The sequence below is a fragment of the Capricornis sumatraensis genome, chromosome 7, assembly GCF_032405125.1.
Source record: "Capricornis sumatraensis isolate serow.1 chromosome 7, serow.2, whole genome shotgun sequence".
Taxonomy (NCBI): domain Eukaryota; kingdom Metazoa; phylum Chordata; class Mammalia; order Artiodactyla; family Bovidae; genus Capricornis; species Capricornis sumatraensis.
In genome coordinates, this window is record NC_091075.1 from 69,519,488 (window position 1) to 69,541,727 (window position 22,240).

At 37.6% G+C, this 22,240-nt stretch overlaps 1 protein-coding gene across 2 annotated transcripts in view; it reads right to left on the reverse strand.

The window, feature by feature from the left end:
- NFXL1 (nuclear transcription factor, X-box binding like 1) overlaps nucleotides 1–16,914 on the reverse strand; it is a 55,071-nt gene extending 38,157 nt beyond the window's left edge. The window contains exons 1-10 of one of the 2 annotated variants that reach the window (XM_068975251.1): nucleotides 16,674–16,914; nucleotides 13,684–13,860; nucleotides 9,898–10,007; nucleotides 7,952–8,082; nucleotides 6,306–6,484; nucleotides 5,913–6,074; nucleotides 5,711–5,811; nucleotides 5,012–5,126; nucleotides 3,314–3,438; nucleotides 2,583–2,705 (exon numbers count right to left, since the gene is read on the reverse strand). In XM_068975251.1, coding sequence (XP_068831352.1) covers nucleotides 2,583–2,705; nucleotides 3,314–3,438; nucleotides 5,012–5,126; nucleotides 5,711–5,811; nucleotides 5,913–6,074; nucleotides 6,306–6,484; nucleotides 7,952–8,082; nucleotides 9,898–10,007; nucleotides 13,684–13,860; nucleotides 16,674–16,914 — 1,464 coding nt within the window. Of the gene's footprint in view, nucleotides 1–2,582; nucleotides 2,706–3,313; nucleotides 3,439–5,011; nucleotides 5,127–5,710; nucleotides 5,812–5,912; nucleotides 6,075–6,305; nucleotides 6,485–7,951; nucleotides 8,083–9,897; nucleotides 10,008–13,683; nucleotides 13,861–16,670 lie in introns of both variants that reach the window. The other variant, XM_068975252.1, reaches the window with a different exon arrangement.
- Between the last annotated feature and the right edge of the window lie 5,326 nt (nucleotides 16,915–22,240).

Genomic DNA, 22,240 nt, shown 5'->3' on the forward strand with positions numbered 1-22,240 from the left:
TTAACTATAATAAAGCCAGTGCATTATATAAATTAGGTGGGCAATTATTTTCAAACCAAAGAATCAGAGTCTAACTAAAGGAAAGAAGCAGAGACGGGCTAATTGATTTCAGCACTCTCTAGTTTGTTACTTCTTAATTTTCAATCTGCGAGAAATATAGCTGTCTAAGACTTCTCCCAATTTTCATTCATGAACACAAAGCAATTACTTAAAAGTTTCATCTGCCACTCTAACTCCTTGACTTCTCATATATCCAAACCTTGGAAACGAAAGACAGACTACAACTGTCTTAAAGAAACACGGGTTTGTAACCTACTTAAGAAAAAGTTTCAGAATATAAAAATAGCTCAAAACAAAATATACATTATTGAAAGGCAATTAAAAGTTAAAATAGTTCATTCAATTCAATAAGTATTTGCCAAAAAATACTATGTGCCTATCACTTTCCCAGTGCCAATGGGGGAAAAGAAGATCACTGCAATAAGCGTTTTAGGTGTTTGTTTCTCACCATGATGAGCAATAATGACCAGATTTACTCTCCTGCTTTAAACAACTAGAAAATCAGACAAAATATATCAAACAACAGTTTTCAGATTTTGGACAATTAGGCAACATTGGACAGAAACCCTATGAAGAGATAAACAAAAAAGGTGAGTCCTATGATAGCACAAGCTTAGACCTGGAAGTTTCCACACTGCAGCACAAGGAGAAAAATCACAAGCAAAGTCCAGTGGTCTCACCAATTTAAGGAGACAAAATTCAAGGTTAAGAAGCCAGTATGGTTAGAATTTGTGGAGAAATGGTAGCACAAAACATAAAGTTCATAATATCTGGAAACCAATCAAAAGTGACCCAGGAGGAAAAAATAACCCAAAAGGAAAGCAAAATTCAATCAACAAAAATAGACCCAAAAATGACAGATGACAGAATTAGTAGATAAGGACATTAAAATAGGCATGTGAAGTATAGCCCATCCACCTATACTGATGACAATAGAAGAAAGCATGAGCATGAAAAGGACAGACATGGAAGTGATGAAAAAGACACAACTCCAAGTCTCAGATGAAAAAATACTGTCTGAGACGAGAAAATACATGATGGGATTATACAATGCAAAAGAAAACTTAGTGAACTTGAAGATAAAGCAATATAAGCTAACATAAAATATGAACCTTAAAAAGACTAAATAATAAATGGAGCATCAGTGAAGCATTAGAACTATAGACCCTCAAGTAGTTTGACATATACATCCCTGGAGCGTCAGAAAGCAAAGAATAGGAGAAATATTTGAAGAAATAAAGATCAAAAATGTCATAAGTATGATGAAAACTATAAAGAAATACAAGAAGCTCAACAAAAGCTGAGCAAAAGAAATATGAAGAAGGCAATACAAAGGAAATCACTAATAAATTCCTGAAGACTAATGATAAGCAGAAAAATCTTTTTAAACAGCCAAAGAAAAAAGATACATACAGAAGAACAAAGATAACAAAAATTGTTTAACGTATGGGGGGAAACTGTCAAAAATCATACAGTAAAAATATTTTTCACAAACAAAAGCTAAAGAGAGTTTACAAAAATTGAAAGACTCCATGAACAGCACTCCAAAGGTGTTAAAGGAAGTTCTTCAGATAAAAGAAAATGAAACCAGATAGAAACCTGAATCTTTATAAAAGGATGAAAAATGGCAAAAGTCATGAGTTTGATGATAAATATAAAAGATTACCTATTTTTTTCTAATTCTTTGAAAGATACCTATTTAAAGCAAAAACAACATATTTAAGATTATTTTAAAAAATGGTATAAAATGTGTGAGAATCAAATAAAGGAGGTAAAGTAGAATCATTGAAAAGCAACACTCAATTAAACAGAAGACACAAGAGAAGGAAAAGAAACAAAGAGCAGATGGGCAAACAAAATAAATAGCAAAATGATAGATTTAAATCCAACCATTTTATTAAAGATCATAAGAAATGTAAATGATCTACACTCAAATTAAACACTAAAGATTAAACAAAATTAAAAAAATCTAAGTTCACTTTAAATATAAAGATATGAATAAGTCAAAAGGATGGGAAAGATATACTGTATTAACACTATGAAAAACAAAGTTGAAATCACTGTATTTAATAAATTTAAGAACAAGGTATCTTACCAGAGAGAGAGGGATAATTTATAATAATAAAAGAGGCTTGAAAAAACTGCAAATCTACAGACTCAATAAAATACTCCTTATACTGAACCAAGTTTCTACAATTAAGATCTGAACAGCAGAAGTTAAGCCTCTACAAAACCAAATAACATTGCTAACACTGCTATCACGTTTTAGTCAAGGAACAGAAACAGCCAGAGAATCAAGACAAAAGAATTATGCACAGGACAAAAGGACACCATTGTTATTTAAAAACCGTGGTAGAATTCCCACTAATACAAACAATAATGTAGAATATTTATTAGTATTTCATATAGGAAGCAAAGAATATGTCTAAATATCTGAGGAACAAGTCAAGATGGCACTTATCATGGGCCCCAAAAGGAAAAAACTCAAAAGAATTTAAAAATCAGTTTTCCAAGCTTATTACCTTTCTCCTACACTGATGCTTCTGACAGTCCCGCATCTTAACACACTTAGTTTCACAAAGATAAGGTTTATGGCACGGCATTCGTTTTGTATGCTTCCCACAGCGACAATGCTTTTCCACTTCCTGGAAGAATCAAACGCTATTGACTTTTGTTGATATGATTTTTTTCACATTGCTATCTCTATAATTACTAAAAAATGAAAGAGAAAAGTTTTAAGAGCCTTTTGTATTAAAGACTTAAAAAAAAAACAAAGGCTGAATTTTCTAAGACACTTGTTCCAAAAAGACTTCACAGAATTTCTATTATTAAATTTAGGAAAAACTTGATATTAAACAGTAAAACAATTAAAATCTCATATCTAATTACACCATAACATCTATACATCTAGTTTCAATAAAACAAGAAAACTGGATTATCTGGTAGTATGTCAAAACTAAAATGACATCTAGGCATTTTTTTCCATCATCACTAAGCCTAATTCATTGTTGCTTTCAATGCCTACTGAGAACAAACAAGTCCACATTAGTCTAAAAGTGACAACATTCAAACTTTTACCAAGGAATACAAAATAAATGGTAACTGCAGATTTAACTGCTGGCATACTCTCCTGTTTCATCATAATAAATGTTAGATCATGACAACAGATGTTTAAGAGAACAATTATAAAACAATCCCATTTGACATATTATGACAGCTGTTAAAAAAGTAGCTATTACAGGAGATGACTGACTTGTCTACACGTTTCACAAGGGCCTCGGTGACAACGCTGTGAACATCTATGGATTCCACATTCAAGTACTTTGTCACAACTGTCTCCACAAGTTGGTACATCTTCTGTACAAGGCAAGGAAAATTCTAGAAGCAGACAAAAAAAAAATCAGTATTAATAACATATATTATTATAAAACACTAATAATAAGCCACGTACTTCTGATTCCCTAAATGACAGGCCTTTCTGACATGAGTTTTTGCATCTACATAATTAATGGGAAAAGTTCACTTTAATGAAAACAACCCCTAATATTTGTAAAGTTTATGTTTTTTTTTAAAAAAAATTATTTGGCTGCATCAGATCTTAAGTTGCAGCACGTGGGATCTTCGTTGTGGCGCACAGGCTCTCTAGCTGAAGCACTCAGGCTTAGCCGCTCTGTGGCACGTGGGATCCTACTTCCCAAACAGGGATCCAACCCAGGTCCCCTGCATTGCAAGGATTCTTAACTACTGGAGTGCCAGGGAAGTCCCAAAGTTTATGCGTTTTAAAAAGAATTTGACACATGACACGTTACCATACTCAGGAAGCACATTTTTATGAGCTAACTACTTCAGAAATACTTTTCTAAAGAAATGAATAAGTCCCTGGAAACTACTAGGAAGAATTCTACAATATACAGAATTAAAAAAAAAAAAAAAAAAGAAAATTGCTCTAAACAAGCTCATAGGATGAAAAAAAAAAAGATCTAGATTTTGAAACTATGAAATTGGCCATTAAGTTTATAACTAATGCTGGCAATAATCTCACAAATATGTGTGCTGGTACTGGTGCTAAATCAAGAAAGTGAACGTCAACTGAAACTCTTATATGCCTTTATCTCAAAGTAGTCAAAACTAAATTCACCTATAATCTAATACAGAATAATAGCAAGAGTTTACAACTATTAGGTTTCCTTCATGTGCTGGCCACTATCCTAAATAATTTATGTGCATTTTATCACTTAATTCTCACAATTATCTTAAAAAGAAGGTACTACTATTATCCCCATTTAACTTGGGAAAAGTATAGTTCAAGAAAGTGGGATTTCAACCCAGATATGCCTAGTCTTTTTCTTTTTTCTTTTTTTTTTTAATTTTAGCAGAGATTTATTCATGCAAGGAAAGAAAGAAATGGGATCAGAGGAAGGAACTAAATCAGGAATATATCTTGCAATACTTATATTCATCACAGTCTTAACTCACCCAGATTTATATGTGTTGGCACGCTATTCAGAATGGTGACCCTTATATAATCAAAGATCATATTATTATCACTCTAGTTCAGTTTTTTGTTTATCAGCATGCAGCGCAGGATATTGACATTTACTTCCCTGAATCACTTCTCTTCACTGGTCAGGGGTTGAAAGAATAGGGGAGTTGGAAGAGCGTTCAGATGGAAGCCGAAGATACACCTTGAATGTGCTTTGATGGGTTGAAAAGAGGTTGGTCTGAGATTGACAAGACACCCATTTCAGAGGCTCAGGAAGTCTGGGGCCAAAATCTGAGTTCTTAATCCACCAGGCTACATTGTCCTGTTACCCAGGTGTGTAGGTATCTAATATTGAATTTATATTATTATTGAAATGACATTATAAATTTCCAGAGAAAACTAATTGGGAAAATATAATAATTAGCATAACAATCATAATCTGATTAAAGATTTTTTAGAAAGCCTTACTTGACTTCTGACACGGACAGAACCTTTTCCCAGATCGAGGACAATCTCCACAAGCACCTACATGGCAAACTTGCTCACACGTATGATTACCACATGGTAGTGTTTTCCCACACACCTAGAACATGCAATAAATGCTAGACTTAAAAGTTAATCAGACTTTGTATACATAGTAATTTCTCAATCACAAATAAGCAACTTCTTTATATTCCTCATATTATTATGCTTTCTCTCTTACATCGGTATCATGAATGTGCATAAACACACACACACACGTTTCTTATGTGCCAGAGTATATCTTTAAAATATAATAAAGGCAAAAGGAACATACAGTTTCATGTGGTCATCCACCAAAGATTTCCAATGGTACTAAAGCCACGCCAATTCTAAGACAAGCTACAAAATCAACCCTACTTCCTCAAGTGGGTTAACTCAAGAAGAGGGAAAAGAGAAGGAGAAAAAGCTAGCAAGAAAGAGTACATATGTACTAAATCTGAAATTCAACAAGTTGCTGTTAATTTGAAAAAAAAAAATTCTCCTGGTAATTAAAATGATACTGTTGAAAAGTTTCCTAAAACATGAATAAAATTCATCTGAGTTGCTGTTCTTCTCTTTTTATCCAACTAAACCTAACTAGCATTTCTAATTGTATATGCTTTGATAGACTTTAACACCCACTCCTCAAAACGCATACACACTTACTTGATCACAGTGCCACAGTGGACTTGCACAGCTTCTTTCAGCTACTCGTTTGCCACAGACACACTTTTGTCTACTAACTCTTGGACAGGGTGGGCAACTTCCTAAAATCAAAATGATAAATAAGCATGGAACATCATAAAAGCAATGGAGACTGCTTTGACTTCTGCTTAAGGCTGGAACACTAACACTTATGACCTTTTACCTGCATGACAAGGATTTTCACATTTATGCTGTCCACAAAGCAATTTCCGTCCACATGGCAGCTGACAGGACCATTCCTTAGCACTGCACCGGCGAGGGATAGGTTTTGCTTTCTTACAATAACAGGTAGTTGTGACCATCTTGGGACAAGGGGGGCAAGGACCTAGAATCCAATGAAAGGAAAAAAAAAAATCAGAAGTCAAAAATTAAAATTTTCAGTTCCTACACCTATCAGTAATTCCTAACACTTTCCTGATACTTTAAAAGGCAATCCCTTCAAATATTTTCTTATGTACACTTAAGCTCTGGGTTCAACTTTCACAATGATTTTTTTGCTTCAATGTAAGAAGAAATAACTACCCACAAACGACAAAAAATATAATATATAACTCACCTGGATGGCAGAGGAGTAAACACTTATGGCCACAAGAAGGTTTAAAATCTCTCTCACATACTTGGCCACACGAATGAGGCACGAGCCACGGATCTAAAGGTGGATCTTCCACTTTTCCACAATAGCAATAGTACCTACTAGGTGTGTCAGATCGTTTGTATTCAAACCTACATTTGGGACTACAAAAAATGAAATTCCTGAAGTTAATTTCATTTATAAAAGTGACATGAGATGGGATATAAATATACTTAACAATGGAGTACATACAATCAGTTAATGTAACCTCTGCTCCATCTCTATATTAGTAAGAAACAAGATTTTACTAAAATCAACTTCAACCATCTAGAACAGCTCTGTCCAATAATTTCCTGAGACGATGGAAGTGTTTTATACCTGTCATGTCCAACACCATAGCCATTAGCCACATATGGCTAATGAGCACTTGAAATGTGGCTAATACATACAACTGAGAAAGAAAGAATTTTTTATTTCATTATTTTTAAGAGTATAAACAACTGCATGTGGCTAGTTGCTACTGTATTAAACAACACATATCTAAAATATAGCTACACAAGAAAGCATCATTCGCTTTCTACTAACCACCTGAACTTTATTCTTGAGTTATTCATTCCAATTTTATAAGGCTCACTATTTTAAAAGTTTGGTTGGGTGGTCTACAAATAAGCAAACTATATTAGCAATAGCAAGCAGAAGAGAGGAATCAGGTTACAGGTAGGTAATATAGCAGCAAGAAACATGACAAAATCTAGAAGGGGAAAAATATTTGAAAATAAAAAATATTCATATTTAACATCTAATACAAAAATATATATATTTCAAATATGCCTAAGTCAAAGAAAAGTTCAAATACTGTTTCACATTCTCTGCTAAAACAGATTCTTACCCAGCAAGACTAAAATCAAGCAGTTTTGGTCCTAGAAGCCAAACTAAAATAATAAATGTAGAAAATTTAATGACATTGGATAACCTGAAGCTTTGATAGATTTCGAGGATAAAACTAGGAAGCCAATGATCAAAATGTTAGATGACAGTCTTGTACAATGTAATACTAAAATATACAAACAGGAGCTCCTGAGAGAAGCTGCAGAATTTCAATGGATTCTAGTCGAAAAGAAATTAAAAGTTCTTTAAAAAGATAACTAAGTGCACCAGCCCCAAGCATCCAGAGATCATGCAGAGAGATGGTATGGGGAGGGAGGAGGGAGGGGGGTTCAGGATGGGGAACACGTGTATACCTGTGGCGGATTCATGTTGACGCATGGCAAAACCAATACAATATTGTAAAGTAATTAACCTCCAATTAAAATAAATAAATTTATATTTAAAAACAATAAAAATAAAGAAACCAGAATGGAAAAAAAAAAAAGATAACTAAGACATTGCTTTGTGGTTGGGGGGGTGGGGGGAGGGGGAAGAATCTAAATGATTTATTAGTTACCAAAAGGAACCAGTAGTTATACAAGCTGGGGCAATGGGGGGAGCCACTAGTAGGTTTCATATCTTCACAAACCAAATGACTACTTGAAGGCCAAGCATGGACAATGAAATTGCCAATAAAGCAACTTAGAAGCTACAATTTTCATTTACTTACTACTAAGCACTCCAACTAAATTAGAGAAAGTTACCAAGGCCAGGGATAATCTCTCTTTCCAAAATCATCATCCGTCAGAGAAGATACCAGAAACTGGCTGTCTTTAGCCCACTTCTGGATACAGGGCATGTGAAATATACAGAAACATCCTGAACAACTCCAAACCTAAGACAAAGGTATCAGAGATTAACAAACACAAAATGATTTTTCTTTGATAATTCCACAATACTTTAAAATAAGTACCATTTTCAAGAGCTAATTATAGTAAAAAACCTTCCTCTAGCATAATAGAAGAAATGTTCTTTAAAAAAATTAATTTACATGTAGAACACTTAAAAGAAAAATAATATTAACCATTCAGATTCATTCAGCTAGAAACTACTGCTAACATTCCGAAAAATCTCTAATATTTTTGTATATATTTCATACTTTTTAAAAAATGAGGTCATACTGCACTTACTGATATGTAACTATAGCCTTTTTTTTTAACATAGTATAAGCATTTACCCTTATCAAATATGTCCATACAACATGATATTTATAGCTGTATAGCAGGTATCACACTGATTTATATACTATAATTTAACAAATTATGGGTTGTTGTACATTTAGGTTTTTCTAATTGTAAATAACACCACAAAAGGAATCCTTAAACACAAGTATGTACATATAATCTCTGTTGCCCCATTGTTATAAAAAAATCTATTAGTCTCGCGATTAATGCTAAATTCTAAAACTTGGGTGAACAAAAAAACTTGAAAATATATATATCAATATCATAAGCCAGCAGAAGCACTGAAAAAAAGCTAACTTCTTAATTTGAGTTCCCCAAAAAAAGCAGTGCCTAAGAAAAGAACTGTGATATAGAAGCAAAAGGTCAAGAGAGAGAAAAGAAAATGCAAATGAACTGCATATTACTCAGCTGATTACCACTAAGGGCCAAAGTTCAGTCCCGTTCGGAATGCTGTGAAGAACCACATAAAACATGCCTAGGACAACTCCAGCCCGAACCACTAGCAAACAGGAAGCTGGGGGCACTCATCCCCCAGCTTTCTATGGTAGAATGTTGCCCCAGCGGGCATTAACTCTGCCCTGCTTCAGTACTTCCTGCTGAGTTAGTTCCCAAAGAGAAAGCAGTGAGGTTGGGAAAACAGCATTAAACAGCAAGTGTTTAATGCAGAGACTATTCCTCCACTGCAGCTGAATTCAGAGTAAGCCAACCAGAAGCACTAAAGGCACCTGCAACTGCTATGCTAACCTATCTGATATAGCTTAAATTTCTGGCTCATTCTACATGACCCATCCATTTCACATCTGACCACACTGCCCTTCTCTAGGCAATGGGGCTACAACAGCAGAGGATTAACTTGAGGTCTAAACGGTGAGTCTATCACACTCAGTCATCACTTCCCCTTAATTGCTTTATTAATGCTCTTTAAATTTACATATATATTAGCTTCACCATTAGGCCATAGAATCTCTAAGTACATAAGTTATCTCTGAATCCATCTCTCCCCATTAACCCTAGCCACTTTCCAGAAGCACCTTCAACACAAGAGAAGCTCACTAATAAACCATAAATGTCACTGCTAGGTTTTACTTCCTTGAAGGCAGGGAACACAACTATATTTTTTAAAACCTGGTTAAAGTAATGAAATATAGTTTAACATTTCAGTACTTGTGAATCTCTACAACGTACTGATGCTAAAAAGGCTTTATCAACATGACATATGCATTGAAACTGAAGATATTTGCTTCAGTTTTATAAATAGTGCTGAAAATATTCATTGCTCATTTAGAGGTATTTTTCTTTTAATCACAGATTCCCCAAAACTGAATATCAATTTATAAATAGAATTCTCAAATGAAACATTTTTGAACAAAAATAAGCAAAAAGAGTAATAAATGATTGCAAATTATACAGGCAAAATAAGATATTTGAGGGAGATAACATTATTTTAGATAAGGACAAAAACTTACTGCTTGGTTTCTCTTCACTGAAGCAATACAAATTAAGCATGTCATAGCCCCGGCTTGAAAAGCTTCATTTAAGTATTGTTTCGTTCGCTCTAATTCTCGTACATCTCCATCTTGAAATTTAAAAATTGAAAACTTAAGGCTAAACAACATCTGAAAATAACACAGTCACCAACAGCACTACATTACATGAGAACTGTCTGGTATTATCAATTGTTCAAGCTACAGCTAAAAAAAGGAGAAGCTAAAGAAAAAAAGCAACCAGTGAACTGCCAAGAGGTCACAAAGTCCATGCATTCTATTTTGACCTTCTCTCAGAGTTACCTGCTGTTACAGTCCTTAACAAATCCGGTGGGGTCAGAGCCTCAGGCAAAGGCAGCAAGATGCCAGGTAATAAGAGAAACCATACCTAAAGCGAGGTGAAAGGAATTGAAAAGCAGCTCAGCAGAGCCACTGAGCCTAAATATAAGCATATGTCCATCAATGTGTAAGTGCGTAAGAGTCTCTGTGTTACGAGTCTGTCTGACAAAAGCATGTTCTTAGTAAAAATCTGTCGAATGAAAAGATCAATCCAGTACAATAACCTTGTTTCATTAAATTATGCTATTTCTGCTTAAAAAGGAAGCATGACTTAGAAAAAAAATTACTACACCGAATTTTCTTTAAGCAATCATTAAGCATTTACTTGGTAGACACTGCACTATTTGTATTTCAGTAAGATTAAATAAGATGTTTTTAATTTCATTTTACAGATGAGAAAACTGAAGCACATAACATTTAAGTAACTTCAGTATGGCTCCAAAGTGAGCCCTCTTGACCACTATGCTATGCTGCAGCAAGGGTTTAATACAGGAAGGTCCAAGAAATACCAGCACAATAAAAGGCAGAAAAACAACCCCAAAGCTCACATGACACCAAAAGGACAATAATCTGAGGCACTTTAGTGTAAGAAAAATAAACCTACAGGCCTTTAGTATAATAAAGATTATTCAATAGGGGTTAACCAAGTCTCCAAGAGAAGTACACTACTAGCATAAACTATCATAAGTACAGAACATGGCAATAAAATTGTACAAGCCAAAATTTATGTCATCAAAAAGAAAAATAAAAAGGACACTTGGATAATTCTTTACTTCCTAAGACCATCTAAGTAAACACAAAAGTCACAAAATCTTGTTCTACCATACTATAAACACAAGTATAATTTAGGTTATAAATAAAATATATATAAAATTACTCCCAAAACTATAAAATACTATAAACTTACTAAAGACAATTGTTTTGAACAAACATCAAAGTTTGATTGAGAATCCTTAAAAGCAGACTTAGTAACCATATTCTATGTATTTATTTTGCTCTTTGACATAGCTGGCTCTAACAAATGTAGAGCATTTTAAAATTTTATCTAATTTAACAGCTACCATGTAACATAGAAGATAAAAAGCAAGATGAATAGACTTTAATAAAATAGTTTAATCTTATATTTATAAAATTTATGTAAGACTTCTTTGAAAATTGTGTTAAAACTTGGCTGCAGCAATAAAGTATACTGCCCAAGATGTCATGGTGGCTAGGATGGCATTTGAAGTCATGCATTTTAACAAGATCACTCTGGCAACTGAAGAAAAATGACTGTGAGGAGGCCAAGCCTGGAAACATGAAGTACCAGAGAGGAGGTAGTTACAGCAGATGAAGCAAAAAATGACCTTTAGTAAGTCAGTGTGACCAATCTCAGCTTTCTCATCTTTAAAATAGTAGTAATAATAATATCTACCCCACAGAGCTATTATGTGGATTTAAATAACTATTATTTAATAGCTACTAAACAGCTGTAGGGGCCTGAATTAAGGTGATGACAGTATGGGGAAAGGTGGGGTGAATTTACGAAATTTAGGAAGTAAAACTCAGCAGGACTTGGTGACAATGAGATTGTGTTGCTTTGAAAAGTCAATGTTCATGCCAAGATTCAGAAGGAAAAGACTGTTGTGTCTGAAGAGCTGTCTGACATAGGCTGAGGGGAAGAGTGGGAGCAAATAAAATATACTCATGTCATGTATATGCCAACCCTGCTCCCAGATTTCTGCCTGAGGTGGGTGTCTGGGAAAACTGTGGCACTACTAATTAATATAAAGAAAACAAAACAATAAATAAGTTATCTTTCAACATATGTTTATGTTTCCATAGGCCAGCAAGACAGCAATACCCAACAGGAAGCTGACCATTAAAGTCTGAAACTTGACATCAAAGTATAAAGGCTGTGCTCAGGCAGAAAAAATGCAATTTCTTCGGTTAAGTTCTGTTGTTCAATTCACTAACGTGAGATGGAAACCATCTCATAACTCTGGCATTTACTGTACCAGTCAAGTTTCCTGACTCTGGTAGAGGCAAAGTACAGAACACAATGGAATGGATATCAAAATACTTATGGATTTGACACAATACAACATTAACACTTTGAGATGAAAGCTGGGTTAAAAATGAACAAAACTCATATATGATAAAAGTTTTCTAAACACTAGACAGAAATACTCAGTTATATCACTGGATTTCCTATTTAAAAATAACACCTGTACCTAGAATGGTTAAAGTGAGGTCTTCTTGAAGGAAACCTTAAGTTACTTTCTATGAAGTCCTTCAAAAGCAAGAAACCTCAAGGTTCCTCTTTACCAACTTTTACCTGGCTGAGCCAGACTTCTTAGTCAAGCTTCCTAATCTTAATTCCTTGCCAGATATAGTAAATTCCTTGGAAACCATCTTGATGATATGTACCCAGGCTCATGATGCTATCAATATACTCAGCAAACAACTAATGTGGATAATACATACAAGAATGCTTCCAGCAATGACTGTAAATATAAAATGTGGATCGTGTAAGAGCACTTCACTGAAAATAATCTATTTCTACACTTAGTACCAAATCTTCACAGCAACATCACTTTGCCCCTTGCTCTCATAAACAAATGTGGCTAAGTAACCCAGATATATACAACATACAATGTGACTGTACACACTGAACCTGAGGAGACTAAGATTTTTTTTAAAGCATAAACATCAGAAGTTGTAAGATATAAAATAAAGGAATAAAGTCAAGAAATGAAACTGACTCCAAGATACACTTAACATAATGAAAAAGAAAAAAATGAAGAATCAATTTAAAGGAGTATTCAAAATCTTCAAGTGCAATCAAACCATCATCAGGATCAACTGGACCCAACTCATCTCTCAGGGAAGATCCCCCATTGCCACTACCCAGGCATACTAATGAGATGCCAATTAAACACCAAAGAGAATTTCTAAGGCTATAAAAGACATTGCCATCCTATTACTGTGATAAAACATATAACTCAAATAGTAAACAGAGAAGGCAATGGCACCCCACTCCAGTACTCTTGCCTGGAAAATCCCGTGGACGGAGGAGCCTGGAAGGCTGCAGTCCATGGGGTCACTGAGGGCCGGACACGACTGAGTGACTTCACTTTCACCTTTCACTTTCACGTATTGGAGAAGGAAATGGCAACCCACTCCACTGTTCTTGCCTGGAGAATCCCAGGGATGGGGGAGCCTGGTGGGCTGCCATCTATGGGGTCGCACAGAGTTGGACACAACTGAAGTGACTTAGCCACAGAGGCAGCAAACAGTAAAAGGTTTAAAAATTCAACTCCACAGCACAAGAATGTTCATTCTTAAGATACAAAAAGTATCCCACACAGAGTAAAGGTGTTACAAAAAGTCAGGAATATATTTTTCATTTGATGTAAAAATATCAAAATGTAAAAGCTCATACAGTACCTGTCTGAGTCGTATAAGTTATAAACGTATTAGCAACTATTTTTCCTCTTTTTCCTTCAAAATCTTCATCCCCTTCTTCTTCAGATGAAGAGCTAAAGTGTTCTTCAACAATTTTTTTGGCTGCAGCCTGATTAGCCTTCTTGATTTCCTCAAATTTCTTTTGAGACATTAGCTCTGCTTAATAGAAAAAAAATGTTTTTCATTTCTGCAAAACAATCTCACAAAAAGCAAGACATGAGATACCAACACATTATTAAAATACAGATTTAAAAGTCACCTTTGGTGCATTCTATTTTACTGTCATCTATGAAAAAAAGTATTTGCAAATTTCTTATCATATAGGTAAAGAGAATACCACAATATAAACTTTCACTTTTGTTAAATATTCTGCTAAACACAACAAACTGTTCTAGAGTGAATAACAAATCAATTTTTTAAATTATAAAGGCAAGTTAAAGTATCAAAAAACTGGTGATCAACCTCAAGACAAGGACATTAACAAAATTAAAGTGAGATGTTTAAAAATAAATGGTAGGAAGGCTCAAGAGGGAAAGGATACACATAGTTGATTCACTTTGTTGTACAGCAGAAACTAACACAACAATGCAAAGATATTATACTCCAATAATGAAAAAAAGTTTTACATGAATGGTACACAGTGATTCTTACGAGGTGGGAAACATACCCACGGGGAGCACATCAGAATCAGCAAAGCCAGGTGCTTTTTCAAATCATCTTCTTCCATACTACAAACCCAACATGGCCTGGTCCACCAAACACAGCACAAGCAATATTCACTGTGTACCCACTATGTTTACAATTTGCTGCTTAGAAAGCGGAAGAACTTTTTTGTCTTCATTAGCATGTGGTCACAAAACACATTTACTGAACATTAATCCCACACAAGAAGTGACTGAACGTGGCTCAGACAGTAAAGAACCTGCCTGCAATGCGGGAGACCTGGGTCGATCCCTGGGCCACAAGAAGATCCCCTGGAAGAGGGCATGGTAACCCATCCCAGTATTCTTGCCTGGAGGCTCCCCATGGCCAGAGGAGCCTATCGAGCTACAGTCCATGGGGTCGCAAAGAGTGGGACATGACTGAGTGACTAAGCACAGGAATCCCACACAAACATGGAATCCCACTGCTAACATGGAAAATGTGCTTCTCATAACTTCATTCCAAAAAGAAATGTTAAATAAGTTTTGAATTAGTTCCATTATTCTGTTTAGCAATGTCTGTACTTCTGACTTTGTAACTTGCTTAAATAATGCAAAAAAGAATTAAGACTACTTCATAGCACATTCCCAATGAGACTTCAAACTCCTCAAGAGCAAGGACTATCAGAATTCTCTACAAGCATTAATAAACTCTTTGGACAGCAACCACAGTTCAAGAAAGGAGCCACAAACATACTGAATTGATCTTAGTTCTTTAGTGTCTTAATTCATCAGTGCACTAAGAAATGCACTTTATGCTTGAAACTGATGAGTCACTATTCATACAAATTTTCCTATTTTAGGTGGTGTATTTGTATTTAATGATATTTTATATTTATTTTCCTCATGAAATGCTTTCCTTTTCTTATTGCAGCTGGCTTGGCTGGGAACTCCTGGGTGTTTCAAGTAAAAATGGAGGAAAATGTACATAGCTTACATAGGAATCTTTGAGTGCTAGTAGAAAACTAATTGATATAAAATATATGACTCAAAAATTTTTTAAAGGTTGAAGCAGATATAATAAAAACATTCATAACCTGATCAACAGACCCAGATCAGATCATCTCAAAGACAGCTGACAAAGCAACCCTCCCATATATTATTTCTTACAGTCAAATCTCAATCATCCAGTTGAAGGATGCTTGCTTTTCTCTATCTACAAAATCCAAGGAAGTTCACTAAAACTGTTCACAAGTCTCCCTCTTGCATACCTCATTACCACCAATATCATACTCTAACTCACCACTATCATAAACTCAGAATATCACCTAAATTTTAAGTTAGATGAGGAGGGAAAACATTCAGAAGCTCAATTTGCTCCTCCACCTAAAAAAATACATTTTGAAAAATACAACAATAAAATGATTTCCAGGATTATTCCCTGATCCCCCTGCACTCGTTCACTACTGTGGACAACTGAAAGCTGCATGTGTGCACTCCACCAAAACACTGCTTTGTTGTTCAGTCACTAAGCTCTTTGTGACCCCATGAACTGCAGCAAGCCCGGCTTCCCTGTCCTTCACTATCTCTGAGAGTTAGCTCCAACTCCTGTCTCTTGCCTTGGGTGAAGGATATTGACAAGCTAGCTGAAGGAGGCCACACCAGATATATCCAGGAAAGGACATGAAATTTGTGACTAGAAATTTGTGACCCCAGTAGAAAACAGTACCACAAAGTCAAGTGCGTACAGGACATAGATAATTAAAGTCACTAAACTAAGCAATCAAACAAAGATGGAAAATGACAACCAGCCCCAGAAGTTGGAGACAAAATCCGAAGGGGAAAGCCTAAATCCAATCTAAAAGGGACTTCTGTAACTCAGCCCAGCCTACTGTTGCCACGGATAAAAGTACCAAAGCCACAGTGTTTTAGAAGAAAAGTTGCTAACCGGATTTTTATGAAATTTTAAAAAGAAAAACCAAAAAACTGCCGGCAATCAATTCAGATTTAACGCACTGTGTTAACCAAACTATATGCTATATCAGACCGCTGGGCTACGATCTGCAACCTTAGGGATTCAATAGACAAGTGTGAAGGGAAGACTACGGGATGGAGAAATAACAAAGATTAATATCAATTAAACTGATGATGAATAAGATGTGATGGGAATTGGCCTAGAATGAGCAGCTGCCTGAAAGGTTTGAGAAGTGAGGCCAATTATAAACTCCCGAAGGAGAAGGAAAGTAGTGAATGCGGAGGCAGCTCAGACTAGGAAGTGCCTTAGGAGGTGGGCATTCAGGTGAGCCCGAGAACAGGAGCCATTCTCACCACCGGCCACGGAAGTCTGCGACGCTTCAGACCCAGCGGGGCTGCGCCGCGCTGAGCTACCTGCAGCCGCAGGGGTGGCCGCTCCTCCGGGGCTGCGGCCAGGACCAGCAGCGCCCACCGACCCCTTCTCCCGCCCTCCTCCGGCGCCGCGGAGATGGACTCCATTTCCTGAGGAGGGGGCCGCAGTGGCTCGTCCTCGGGCTCGGCCTCGACCACCGGCCACCTGGCGCCAGGAAGCTTCCATCCCTGCAGAGGGGAAAAAAAAAAAAAAGTGGAAGGAGCGTGAGGGCTGTGGTGCCGAGGAGTCTGGGGAAAAGGACAGTGAGGGAAACCGAGATGAGGGTGGAGTAAGGAGGATCTCCGCCGGACGGGGTCCGGATTTGAAAAGGTCGCGGCCCTGTCTCTCCCAGAGGGCGATCCCCCACTACGCCCAGGCTTTGGAGATGGCTAGGAGAGGGAGAGAGCTAGGCAGAGAAATGGACTGCAGAGCAAGGCGCATACAGCCACGGAGAAAGAGTCGAGGGAGAAGGAAAGAGCCTCCTGGGCCTCAGAGTAGCGCGGTGATGGGAGAACAACCGACTGACCCGGCGTATCCCGCCGGGAAGCAACTGCAGTAGCAAACCCCAAGGAAAGCTACGTCTCCTTACCGACGGCGCCCGCCTCAAGCGACTACAATTCCCAGAAGTCCAGGCCCACAGATCGCAGAACGCGTGGCATCACCGGCCGCTTCCTCATCCGGGACCTTGTGTTGGCAAGTCCTCGGAATGCATGCGCCAACTGAATCGGGCCTTCGGAAACTACAGTTCCCGAAATGCTCTGGGGTTCGGGCTTCTCTTATAGCTCAGCTGGTAAAGAATCTGCCCGCAATGCGGGAGACCTGGGTTCGATCCCTGGGTTGGGAACATCCCCTGGAGACGGGAAAAGCTACCCATTCCAGTGTTCTGGCCTAGAGAATTCTGTGGATTGTATAGTCCATGGGGTCGCAAAGAGTCGGACACGACTGAGCGACTTTCACTTTCACTTCGGGCGGGCGGGGAGCAGAGAGAGCGAACTAGATGGGGAAGTGGGCGGGGCCCTGAGGTGTTCAAGACACCGAAGGTTGCTGCTTTTTCCTCGCAACTTCCCTGAACCTATCTGGAGTCTGTGCCAGTGGTCAATTGACCGCCCACTGTCTTTGGTGCCAGAGAACTTTTCTCGCAGATGGGAAAAGGCATTTACGAGAAAATTACTTGAGGTCGGGGAAGAGGGAGGGAAAGCCGAGGGAGTGTTGCGGTAAAGTGGCTGGAGTGGAGAAAACGCTTTTCTGAAAGTCAAAGAGGAGAGTGAAAAAGTTGGCTTAAAGCTCAACATTCAGAAAACGAAGATCATGGCATCTGGTCCCATCACTTCATGGGAAATAGATGGGGAAACAGTGAAAACAGTGTCAGACTTTTGGCGGGGGGCGGGGGGGAGGCGGCTCCAAAATCACTTGCAGATGGTGACTGCAGCCATGAAATTAAAAGACGCTTACTCCTTGGAAGAAAAGTTATGACCAACCTAGATAGCATATTCAAAAGCAAGAGACATTACTTTGCCGACTAAGGTCCGTCTAGTCAAGGCTATGGTTTTTCCTGTTGTCATGTATGGATGTGAGAGTTGGACTGTGAAGAAGGCTGAGTGCTGAAGAATTGATGCTTTTGAACTGTGGTGTTGGAGAAGACTCTTGAGAGTGCCTTGGACTGCAAGGAGATCCAACCAGTCCATTCTGAAGGAGATCAACCCTGGGATTTCTTTGGAAGGAATGATGCTAAAGCTAAAGCTCCAGCACTTTGGCCACCTCATGTGAAGGGTTGACTCATTGGACATGACTCTGATGCTGGGAGGGATTGGGGGCAGGAGGAGAAGGGGACGACAGAGGATGAGATGGCTGGATGGCATCACGGACTCGATGGAAGTGAGTCTGAGTGAACTCCGGGAGATGGTGATGGACAGGGAGGCCTGGCGTGCTGCGATTCATGGGGTCGCAAAGAGTTGGACACGACTGAGCGACTGAACTGAACTGAACTGAACTAAAGGGATGTAGAAGATAAATCTAACGGCATTAGTATCAAAGTCCTTTATAGTTTATAATATACTGTTTCTAAAGCAGGCCGATTTTTACTTTCACAACAAAAGGAAAAGTAGTTAAGAGCCAGGTCTGGTCCTAATTCTTCTGGCTCTGCTGTTTTCAATAATAGATAAAGAGAAGAGTGGGAGAAATCTTAAAAATTCAGGAGTCTGTCTGGGATTGAGAAATATATTAATTGCTGTTTGGGACTACACGGCCCTTTACAACTCTTCAGCTTAATTAATAAATACCTAATATTAATATAGCATTTATTAAGTTCCAGGCACTATGCAAAGTGTTTTACATACATATGTGTTTTAACAATGTGATACTCAATAATCCTATTTTTATCCCCATTTTACAGCTGAGAACACTGAGGGATAGAGAGGTTAAGTTCCTTGCCCTTTACATAACCTGGTGTTGTTTTCTATTCCATTTTGTAAATTAGAAAATAAAGACACAGAAAACTTTCTTATTAAATATCCCAGGAGAGCCAGGACTGCAGCTGAGCTGTGTGACTCCTGTACTATACTCAAAAACACCATACTACTTAATTACTGTGAAAAAGCAATGTTTACATAGAAATTCCCCTTATGTTTAGAGGCCCTAATCAGGCAAAAGGCTCACATGTTCAGAGTTTTTCCCTTGCCATTTTTCCCTTGCCATTTTACAAAGATAATTGATAATCATAATAACTACAGTGGTGTCAAAAAGAATGTTATACGCTATGTGAATGAGCAAGCATTTATTATAGTATTCTCGAAAAGCTTAGTGGAGAGCTGATGGATATTATAATGTGGAAGTATAGGTAAAAAGCACATTTCAAAAGCTACCATTTTCTGCTATTTTCACTTTGAAATTTCAGATAACATTTGAAAGAAACTAGTTCTATTTATCAAAGGGGAACATGAGAAATACATGAAGATGATAAATACTAGATAGTTAAGATTATAAAAATTGATAAATATAATTGTATAGTTCTAATTAATCTTAATTATTAAAAATACTACCCTCAAGAAAAGCGAAAAACAAAAGATTGGCCAACTACTGGCAACAATATGGAGCAATTGGAACTCTCATACATTTTGGTAGGAGTGGAAATTGGTTCAAACTCTTTAGAAAAATGTTGGGCTGTATCTATTAAAGCTAAACATGACTCACTACTAAAGCATGTTCCAAGGACCAAGTAATTCCACTTCTGAATATATACCTGAAAGACCTGAGTGCACAGCTTCACAAAAACTCATTTTATAGCAGCTTTACTCATAATAGTCAAAAATTAGGAACAACCCACACATCTATCAACAGGATAGAAAAATTGCGGTATATTCATATGCCAAAAGAAATACTGATATGTGAAGCAAGATGAGTAAATCTCAAAGATATCATGTTGAACGAAAGACGCCAGACACAACAGATGACTTGCTTGTGAATCCAATTTCATGAAGTTCCTGAACAAGTAACAGAGGCCAGATTAGTGCCTACTTCTGGTAGGGGTGGGAGAATTTTAACTGGGAGGAGGAATAAGGTATTCTCCTGAGTGGTGGGAAAATTCTATCTTAATCTGGGTAGTAGTTTTACTTGTGTGTACATATGTTAAAACTCAAAATATTATACGTTTATGATTTGTGCAATTTACTATATGTATGCTGCTGCTGCTGCTGCTCCTGCTGCTGCTAAGTCACTTCAGTGGTGTCCGATTCTGTGCGACCCCATAGATGGAAGCCCACCTGGCTCCCCCATCCCTGGGATTCTCCAGGCAAGAACACTGGAGTGGGCTGCCATTTCCTTCTCCAATGCATGAAAGTGAAAAGTGAAAGGGAAGTCGCTCAGTCACGCCCGACTCCTAGCGACCCCACGTACTGCAGCCTACCAGGCTCCTCCTTCCACGGGATTTTCCAGGCAAGAGTACTGCAGTGGGATGCCATTGCCTTCTCCAACTATATGTATGACACAGCTCAATTTTTAAAGAATCCTAAAATAAAATATAGAAAAAAATAGGATGTCTGAATACCCCTGTTGTCCAGTCATTTTAAAAATTATTTGTCCATTACTGACATGTCTCCCTGATACGGATTCATTTTGCCAGTGTATCAGTATAGCTCCCTGAATACATTTATCTTTGACAAATACATCTAGACTCAGGTAAACACTTTGCCTGTTATCAATACATTGCCCCTCAGCTCCTATTCACCCTTTAGTATGTGCTCTGTGACAGGACAGAACTTGAAGCATCTCCACAGAGATGTTAAGTTTTCTCAGCAGAGGGCACTGGAGAAGCACTGGAGGAAGCAAGACGCTCTCCTGTTATTTCCTGCTGCTGTATATATAGTAGGTCAGCCACCTTGCAGCATTTGCCTGGCCTGGAGATAATCTTCCAAAGCAGCCCTCTCAACATGGAAACCCACCTTAGGGTCTTCTGCTCACCACTGATCCCCCGAGTCACCACTCCCTCTGCAGCTGACACCCTCCTCACACCTGCCACAGCACCCCTGAGCCTTGGCTCCCATCCCCTCTGCAAACTCACCCCTCTGGTTTCTGATCACTGCACTCTGCAGGAGACTGCAGAACAGCTGTGGCCAGAACCAACCAGCAAGCTTCTCTGCTATCCAGTGGGCTAAACTACACCTTCTCCAATCAGACTGAATCAATCCTGGGGAGGGAAACACTTCCAAGTTTGTCCTTCCTTGGGTATTCTCCCTCAGTCCTAGAATACCATACATAGTTTCCTTCTAGTCCTTCTTTTATCAGAGCTTAATAATTCTTTCTATTAAACAACCCACTGTGTGGTTTCTATTGTTGATTGGACCAAGACTGATACAAGCACTGAATACCTTTTACTTGACATATTGGATATGATCCAATCACATTGACAGCAAAAATAAATATAGTTAACAAGGAAATAAAGAGGGGAAGTGTCAAGAAAATAAAAGGTACAACATAAAGTGCAAAATATACCAGTTGAAATAAGTGAGACAGAAGTGCTCTCCGTGGGACAGAAGAAAATTAGAAAACTGAATAATCAGGCTGATTTCTCTAGCCAGGTTAAACACAAATAACTTTCAAGGATAGATTCTTATTTTGCTTTACTTATTAATACTGAGAGAACTGAGTGATAAAAGTAGTATTGTATAATGTTAATTCATTAAAATAGCATAATTTTTAAACTGGGTGATCAGTTTCTTTTTCTAGTAAAACCTTCAGAAACAAAAGTTAACCAAATATTTATTCATATTTCATCTAAACTATTTTCTAATATTCAGCTAAATAACCCATCCATCAATCAATAATTGAGTCTGGGGCTTCCCTGGTGGCTCAGTGGTAAAGAATCTGCCAGTCAACACAGAAGACACAGGTTCAATCCCTGGTATAGGAAGATGCCAAATGCTTCAAAGCAACTAAGCCCATGGCCACAACTATTGTGTCTGTGCACTAGAGCCCAGGGAATCGAAACTACTGAGCCCGCATGCCACAATCACTGAAG